At 46.7% G+C, this 9549-nt stretch overlaps 1 protein-coding gene across 5 annotated transcripts in view; it reads right to left on the reverse strand.

The window, feature by feature from the left end:
• NINL (ninein like) overlaps positions 1–9549 on the reverse strand; it is a 133998-nt gene that overhangs the window by 75446 nt on the left and 49003 nt on the right. For 3 of the 5 annotated variants that reach the window (XM_017862782.1, XM_017862783.1, XM_017862781.1), the window contains one exon: positions 4483–4674. The exons of the other annotated variants lie outside the window; for them this stretch is intronic. In XM_017862782.1, the coding sequence (XP_017718271.1) occupies positions 4483–4674 (192 nt within the window). The remainder of the gene's footprint in view (positions 1–4482; positions 4675–9549) is intronic. 5 annotated transcript variants of the gene reach the window in all.

Genomic DNA, 9549 nt, shown 5'->3' on the forward strand with positions numbered 1-9549 from the left:
TAGGGAAAACTATAGATATCCACAAGCAAAAGAACTCAGTTTAACCCTTCCTTTCTACCACATACAAAAATTACCTTTTGTATAATTTACCAAAAATGGATCAAAGACCTAAAACTATGAAATTTTTTAATAGTTTTAACTAAAATAGTGTAATAGTTTTATAAACAGAGAGAAAGCTTCATGATGTTGGATTTGGCAGTGATTTCTTAGATATGTCAGTAAGAGCACAGGCAACAAAAGCAAAGATACACAAAGGGAACTACATCAAACTTGAAAACTTGAAGGCACTGCAGGGCCAGGCTGGTGGGAGCAAGGGAAGCCAAAAGAAAAGTAGGTAAGCTCTAAGTCTGTCCTTTTTCCTGGCCCAGGATACACAGTCCTCCTGTGCCCAGCTTCTCACCAGACACCTGCACGTTAGCTCACTGCAACCTTGGCCTTATCAGTACTGCGCAAAGCCCTCTTCAGCATGCAGCATAAACACTATTCTATAAAATCCCCAACAAAGCTTTGTCTCTTTGCAGTCAGCTCCTCTCTTCCTGCTGTGCCTGTGCTCCCTTGCAACGTATTTTTCTACTTTCTTCCCGCCCTTCTTACAGGTAGGAAAAATACCTTACCTACCTGTAAGGTATTTTTCTATTTTCTCTCTGCCTTTCTTGGTAAATTCTTCTTACCCCTGCGCTGCCAGCCCCAGATAGTTGCGCTCAACTGTAACAATAACCAAAAGAATTCAAAACAGCATCTCAAAGAGATGTATCAAAGAGATACAGTCATGTATCACTTAACAATGGTGATAAGTTCTGAAAATGTGTTGTTAGGTGATTTCATTGTTGTGCAAACATCACAGAGTGTGGTAGGCATGGCCTACCACAAACCTAGGCTACAAGCAGGTTTGTGTACTGAATACTGGAGGCAATTGTAACACAATGGTAATCTAAACATATCTAAACACAGAAAAGGTACAGAACTACGGTATTATAATCTTATGAGACCACCACTGTATATACAGCCCATTGCTGACTGAAACATTATGTGGTGTGTGACCATACAGTCATCCCTCAATATCCATAGGGGGTGGTTCCAGGACTCCTCATGGAAACCAAAATCATAGATGCTTCAAGTCCCTCTCTAAAATTATGTAGTATTTGCCTATAACCTATGCATATCCTCCTGTATACTTTAAATCGCCTCTAGATTACGTATAATACTTAAAACAAGGTAAATGCTGTGTAAGTAGTTGTTATACCATATTGTTTAGGGAACAATGACAAGAAAACAAAAACCCTCTACATGTTCAGTATAGAGGCAACTGTCACAGGCCTTACTACATTTTTTTATTCATGGTTAGTTAAATCCACAGATGTGGAACACACAGATACAAAAGACTCACTGTACTTCCGTGTACAATGGAATATTATTACACCTCAAAAAGGAGGAAAATCTTGTCATTTGCAACAACATGGATGCGCCTAGAGGACATTAATGCTAAGTGAAATAAGGCTGGCACAGAGAGACAAATGCCACAGACCTTACTCAGATGTGGACTCTAGAGCAGCTGGCTGCAGAGAAGCTAAGAGTGAACAGGAGTGACCAGGGGCTGGTGTCGGGGGACGTGGAGGTGTTGGGTAGGGGTGCAAAGTTTCGGGTAAGACATGAATAAGTTCTGGTGATCTACTATACAACGTGGTGACTATAGTTAATAATAACATATTTTATACTCGAAAATTGCTACGAGAGTAGATCTTAAATGTCACCACAAAAAGTATTAAGTATGAGAGGGGACAGATATGTTAATTAGCTAGATTTAACAATTTTATAATGTATACATGTATCAAAACATCATTTTGTACACCATAAATACATGCCATTTTTATTTGTCAGTTATACCTTTATAAACTGGGGTGAGGCAGAAGTTCTAGAGATCTGTTACAAACCTAAGCAAATCTAGTTAACATTACAGAACTGCACACTTAACAACGGTTAAGAGGGTAAACTTCATGTTGTGTTTTTTACCACCATTAAATTTAAGTAAAATATATTTTTTAAAAAGAAAGAAAGAAAAATGTTCAAAATATGGTGCCCTGCTTTCTGAAACTGCTCAACTCTGTTCTCCTGTAGCACTTCTATCTGGATTTTCTCCTTGCCTCCCTCTCCTGCAACATAATCAATCCTGAAGCTCTACACATCCTCAAAAAGCCCAGAAAAGGGAGCCAAGGGAAAGGAAAGGGGAAGTGATTAGAATAATACAACACTTTTCCAAGCACACAGATGGAAAAGTCGTTCCGCTTGGGACAACAAATGAAAAGCACCCGCGCCAAGCACACCCTCGTGAACCTCAGAGCAAACTAACGAGTGAGCCCTACAGATGTCCAGAGAGAAGGAGCAGCCCCACATCACAGCAGCAGGGATCAGAACGGCACCATGCCCGCAGCAGCAAGGCTGAAAGCTCAGAGCCAACCCAGGGCCTTCCACGTGCTCAGGGTAGGAGATGGCTTTCCACCTACCCAAGAGGCTATAAAATCCACTCTGAGCACACACTTCAGCAAAACAAGGGGTGAACCAAGAAAGTCGAAGACAAAGGCTCACGATCTGGGCTCCATCCAAGATGGGAGGCTTTGGTGTAGGAGCTCAGCCAGGCCAGGGATGGGAGGTGACCGACCCCAAACAGACTGCTGTGTACTGCCCACTGAGCATTTGGGAAAAATAGGATAGGCTTTTGACAGGGCCAATGGAGCATTTGGAAAAAATAAGAATAAGTTCATTAAAAAGTGAGCCAGGGCTGGGTGCAGTGGCTCACGCCTATAAACACAGCACTTTGGGAGGCCCAGGCAGGTGGATCACTTGAGGTCAGGAGTGCCAGACCAGCCCGGCCAATATGGTGAAATCCTGTCTCCACAAAAATACAAAAAATACAAAAATTAGCTAGGCATGGTGGCGGGCGCCTGAAATCCCAGCTGAGGCAAGAGAATCGCTTGAGCCTGGGGGGCGGAGGTTGCAGTAAGCTGAGATCATGCCACTGCACTCCAGGCTGGGCAATAGAGTGAGACTGTCTCCAAAAACAAAACAAAACAAAACAAAACAAAACAAAACGATAAGCCAGTAAAATCCCAGACAACATCAGCCTCTATAAAGCCAAACCCAGCAAAAGAGTAGAAGTATAATCACGGTCAACCTGTGGGTTCTGCAGTGGACAATGTTATGCAGTGACAACAGCAAAAACGCACAGTGGCCACTGGGGAGCCTAAAGAGTATAAGAAATAACAGCAGAATGACGTTTAATTACCTTGTCCATACTCTGTATGCCATAAAACAGTATAGTTAGGGTATGGACATGAGTATCAGGAGAAATATCTAAGACTGAAACGTGGTTGCCTCTAAGGAGACAGATGGAGAGATGAAGGCAACAGAGCAGGGTAGTTGATGTCAACATATACTTTTTTAAACTTTCTGCCTTTCTTTGTTTTTGAAACAGAGTCTCCCTCATGTCGGCTGGGGTGCGGTGGTGTTGAACACAGCTCACTGCAGCCTCAACCTCCTGGGCTCAAGTGATCCTCTCACCTCAGCCCCCAAGTAGCTGGGACTACAGGTGTGTACCACCCTGCCCAGCTACTTTTAAATTTTTCTGTACAGATGGGGCCTCCCTATGTTACCCAGGCTGGTCTCAAATTCCTGGGCTCAAGTGATCCTTCTACCTTGGCTTCCCAGAGGGCTGGGATTACAGGTGTGAGTCACCACCTCTGGCCTGAATGTTTTCATTTTTAAGCCATGTGAGTATGTTATTTGACAAAACAAAAACTGATGTCAAAGAGCCACGCACCTGCTGGCTCTGCACATACAACACAGCAGTGCTCCTGGGGAGGCGTGAAGTTCATTATGGAGCCAGTCCTCCCCACACACAAAAGTAAAACAGAGTACAGAATACCGGCGTAAACACTGAACTTCAGTTCAGTGCACAGCAGTGTGGCTGTCAGGTAGCACCACCCTCAGCACGTCACTGGGAGGCCCCCTGGAGGGGCAGCCCTGGGCTGCTGCCAGTGGAGGGTGGTTCTGGGGAGGAGGAACCCAGAAACGAGCTTCGTGCCTTCACCGTCCCATTGTGGGGGGCACAGCTACCTCACGACACTGTCTCCTTCAGGCCCACGATGGCACCACAGGCCACCATTAACGAGGCTCCTGACGAGAGTCGAAATGCACGTCACGTTAATTGCACATCTACACTCGCATGCTTGCCGGTTGGTCTCTCTCCCTCCCCCTTTCTCAGGGACTCAGCCTCTACCCGCCCCAGCAGCATTCACGGGACCAACATGGTACCCTGCCCAGGCTGCGGACTCCCCTGGGGTTGGAACTTGGCTTATCTGGGTGAAAGACACCTCGGTGTGAGATGTTGGTGGCCGCCCCTGGCCCATCCCAACCCCGCAATGCCACTGGAAGATGAACATGTGTCGTCGAATGAAGGGCAGGGAGGCATGGGCGTGGACTGTGCACCTCTGGTCCTGTCCTGAGAGGGGACTCCTGTGGTTGCCAGGCGAGGGGAGCTCTGTTTCTGTCCAGCTTCTTCCTCGGAAAGCAGGGGCTGAGAGGGGTGGGCTCCCCTACCTCTGCTGTGGCCTGTGGTCCTATGAAAAGGCCTCACTCCTGGACAGTGGACCACCATGGAAGGGAGGAGTCTGCCAGGTCCTGTAAAAATACTGCGTGATATATTTTCTTTCTTCCCCCACAACATAAATTACACCCACATTTGCTTTCCAGAGTTCTCTCAGTTCACCCCAGCATCCTCTGGGTGAGGAATCCTTTGACGCCCTGGACCTGGTGTAGACGGTGGGCAGCCCTCAGGGGCACAGCCAGGGCAGACATGGTCCTAGGCTGCCATGTGTGGCTGGCCAACCATGGCATGGCCTCTGCTCCCAGGCATGGACACGGCCTGGCCCCAAGGTCACAGTGATGGGTAGGGCTGGGGAGCACAGAACTGGGAAGCATAGGGGTGGGTAGCACAGAACTGGGGAGAGCACAGAACTGGGGAGCACAGGGGTGGGGAAGCACAGAACTGGGGAGCACAGGGCCGGGGAGAACAGGGCTGGGGAACACAGGGTCAGGGAGCACGGAGCTGGGCTTCAGGGTGGCAGCAGAAGACACTTGCCAGCCAGGGCTCTTGGGCTGTCAGCTGCTGCTGGAGAGGCCCTGCCCACTGACCTACAGTGTTTGATCAAATGACATGAGTGTTGCCCTTTAGTGACCGGCAGGCACTTGATAAATGTTACCAAAACGTACACTAACATGGGCAGGGCTGGGGTCGGCTAGCCCTAGCAGGAGTGCTGATGCCCAGAATCCAGTGTCCAATTTCCCTACTGCACAGCTGTGTGCACACTCATGGAATCAGCTGGGACAGCAGGGGTAAGGAGTCAGCAAACAGCCATGCTCCTACTGCCAGGGTCAACAGAGACAGGCCAAGGTCACATGACAGGGTTCACAGCAGCGGGATCTTCCTGATCCATGCAAAGACAACCCTGGATAAACAGCGGTTGGCAATGTTGACTCCTTAGCCACAGAGAACCAGCAACCTGGCCCACACCTTGCTGTGAGGCCGCAGGGCCCCTGCGTGGCCAAGGCAGGCAGCTCAGATCTGGGCAAGTCCCAGCTCCTGCCACTTGCGGCCTCATGGTCTACAGGGTGGACTAAAAATCTGCTACTAAGGGGGCGATGACTGAAAGGGCCAGGCGCTCCATACAGAGACTGCTGCTTACTCACTACACGCTGTAATACTGCCACCAGGGACACCAGAACTACCATCCCACGTACGTACAGGTGCCCAGAATCCGAGTTTCATGCTGCTGAAACCCTATTTCCAGCGGTGCCTTGCTGCAAATCGGCCTTCCCCTCCCTCCCTACTTGGAAATACAACCAATGCAAATGACAGAACACTGACGGGAGAAAGACAGCCACCCTAACTCTCCCCAGAGAGGCCACAGCGCGTGAGCCGCCCACCCACAGCCCTCTGTTTAGACTTCCCAAAGCCTCTGCATGAGGGTAGAAGCAAGGACACCCCTTCTCTATCATCCTTCCACAGACCACGGGGGGGAAGAAAGAAACAGGGAGCTTTCCCTGAACTCTCAGGACCAAGACATTCGTCCAGCACTGCCACTGCACACCCCGGCGGGTTCCCGGGGGCTCCCAGGCCTGGGCAGGTGCCTCAGTGCAGTCTCACAACAAGCAGGTCACTGTAATAATACACACTGTTTACCTGGGCAGTTCAGAGGCCTCTTCAGTTTCTTCTTCATGCAAACTGAATTATTAATACTCAGTATTCCACATGTGCATAAAATGTTTGCACATCAAAATCACTGGAAAACCTGGCCAGCATTCAGCAGCTGACTACAAAATTGATAAAAAGCAACACAGTTTCTCTTAGTTTCATTTTTGGAAACTGGAATGAGTAGGCTCTCAATGATCTTAATGCTATAAAGCTTAATTTAAGATACAAACATAAACTTTGCCAGCAAGTGAAAGAAAATCCTGTTTTCATCCAGAGGTGAAAAGCCTGTCCCCAAACAAACTGGACACTGCCCCAAGGACAGATGATGTGGCCATCACTCTGCAGGACCGTGCAGCCCTCTGGAGGCCGGAGGCGCAAGGTGTTGGTTTGCATTTAATTTAGTTAATTTATGCACAGTGACGAGGGAATTTAAGCTATGCCCCCCAGAATCCATTGAGCATTAAGGGCAGAGAAGGGATTCATGACCACTCGGAGGCAGCCTAGGAGTGCCGATCACCTAGCGACCCAGAGTGTCCGTAACAAGAAGCCATTCCCAACAAGGCTCTCTGTAAATCCCGCTCACCCAGAAAGAACAGGGCTGAGGCAGCCCTTTGAGGGTGTTCCTTTTTTATCTGGAAAGATGTTATAACCCCAATAAAACACTGAAGCCAGTGCCTACCTTCCAGCTGAGCGGACCTCAGTGCTACTTCAAACGGCCTTGCCAGTAGGAATCAAGCTTCACACTCCGGCAGTTCTGAGCTATTAGGATTAACTTCTGCTTTAACTGTTTTCATGGTTTTGCTAATTTTCAAAATTTTGCTATTTATTCATTTTGCAGGCACAGACCTGAAATAGCTCAACAATCAAGTTTGAAAGGCTTTCCCCTTTTTTTTTTAATCAAATAAGGTTTAAGAAACTTTTTTATTGTTCCAGTCCCAAAAATATAAAAATAAACTTATACCTCATTTAAGTGTTAATCAGTATAATACTTACTTTCCCTACAAAGTAGATTTTCAGACTAAAAACTACAAAGATACCAAATGTTAAAACTGTCCTAGAACACCTATCTTTCTATGGTCTCCTAAAAAAAGACATCTCAGGCCGGGCGTGGTGGCTCACGCCTGTAATCCCAGCACTTTGGGAGGCCGAGGCGGGCAGATCACAAGATCAGGAGATCGAGACTACGGTGAAACTCTGTCTCTACTAAAAATACAAAAAAAAGATTAGCCGGGCGCGGTGGCGGGCGCCTGTAGTCCCAGCCACCAGGGAGGCTGAGGCAGGAGAATGGCTTGAACCCAGGAGGCGGAGCTTGCAGCGAGCCGAGATCGCGCCACTGCACTCCAGCCTGGTGGACAGAGCAAGACTCCATCTCAAAAAAAAAAAAAAAAAAAAACATCTCAGTACCTATCAATGCCAGACTGTGCTGTCAAAGTCTCTGGTTTTAATGTGAGTTCTGCCACTTTCTAGCTTTGTGACCTTGGACACATTACTTCACCTCCCTGAACCTCAGTTTCCTGATCTGAACAACCCGATTAGGACATTATGAGCATTAAAAGAGCTAATGCTAAGCATGCTAACATGTTAGGTACTGAGACCTGTGCCTAATAGATGGCAAGTACTGAATAAATGTTACCATGCCCCATTAAACAGGCAACTGTGTCTGGGACTGTACACATGTCTCCATCTACAAGCTGGGTGGGCATTTATAGCTTCCAAGATAAATAAACAAGCTAATCCTGTAAGTTCCTACTGTATGTCAATATATGTAAAGACTTTTATATCCATACATACTTATATTCATGCCAGGACTATAGCAAATTTATATGTGTATCCATATAATTACAAAATACCGATTAATTAGTTATAGACATGAGATTATCCACACACACTTCTATGTATATAAAATGAGCTCTCTCTATATATATCATTACAAAAATAGGAAACTTTATTCTCAGCATCAATATCAACTTCTAACATAAATCTACTGTAAAGAAAGCAACAGTTCCTCTTTTTTACTGGAAATAGCCAATAACAGAAATAGAAGAAATGAGAGAACAAGAAGAGCACATTTGCAGCTACCATTGTAATAGCTGTAATAAGACCAGAATCATCTGTGTATGATCAAAAACACTGGGAGGAGTGACATTGTGCGCAATAGTGGAGCGGGAAGCTCTAGGAGGTCAGACGCTCCCACAGAAACTACTGAGCAACTGCAATCAACTATTTCAAAACTCTGGAATCATTTCAGATCCTTATGGGCCTGCTACCAACCCTGTTCCTCAGCCCCTGTTCCTGCTGCCCTAGAGCTGGAGGACAGCAGCCTGCACTCCTGGGATATCCGGCTGGTGCCAGAGTAGGCAGTGGGGACCCTGTCCTCCAAAGCATGGGTTCAGGGTTTTGGTTGGTCTAGTGGTTCCTTTAGGGAATGAAGCAGACCTTGCCTTGCATTCAGCCTTCCTGGGCTACAGAAGCTTCCCTCAAAAGCATCTATCAGAAGATACAAAGGGATGGGAGTACCTTTTGGGAAGGAAGAAACCTTGTCAGGTCACTGGCTGATTGTGAAGAACAAAAACTTCAGTCACTGCACACAAGAAAAATTATACAATTTGGGCCGGGCGCAGTGGCTCAAGCCTGTAATCCCAGCGCTTTGGGAGGCCGAGACGGGCGGATCACGAGGTCAGGAGATCGAGACCATCCGGGCTAACACGGTGAAACCCCGTCTCTACTAAAAAATACAAAAAAAAAACACTAGCCGGGCGAGGTGGCGGGCGCCTGTAGTCCCAGCTACCCGGGAGGCTGAGGCAGGAGAATGGCGTAAACCCGGGAGGCGGAGCTTGCAGTGAGCTGAGATCCGGCCACTGCACTCCAGCCTGGGTGACAGAGTGAGACTCCGTCTCAAAACAAAAAAAAAAAAAGAAAAGAAAAGAAAGATTATACAATTTGAAGAATGAAGAAAAAGAATGAAGAAAAATGAACACAGTCTAAAGGTCAAGTGAACAATCATACACATCAGAGGAGACCAGAATGGGGCAGAAAAAAACATTCACAGAAAAAATGGCTAAAAACTTCTCAAATCTGATGAAAGATATGCATATTTTGATCCAAAAGGTAAGAAACCCAAAAAGAATATTCTTAAAGAGACCCATACTGAGACTCATTATAGTCATATGGTCAAACCCTAAAGGCAAATAGAGAATTCTGAAAGCAGCCAACCAGCAGCCCTCGGAGCTGCTCTACGGAATAGCCATTCTTCTGTTTCTTCACTTCTCTAATAAACTTGCTTTCACTAAAAAAAAAAAAAA

The sequence above is a fragment of the Rhinopithecus bieti genome, unplaced genomic scaffold (assembly GCF_001698545.2).
Source record: "Rhinopithecus bieti isolate Rb0 unplaced genomic scaffold, ASM169854v2 scaffold_66136, whole genome shotgun sequence".
Classification (NCBI taxonomy): domain Eukaryota; kingdom Metazoa; phylum Chordata; class Mammalia; order Primates; family Cercopithecidae; genus Rhinopithecus; species Rhinopithecus bieti.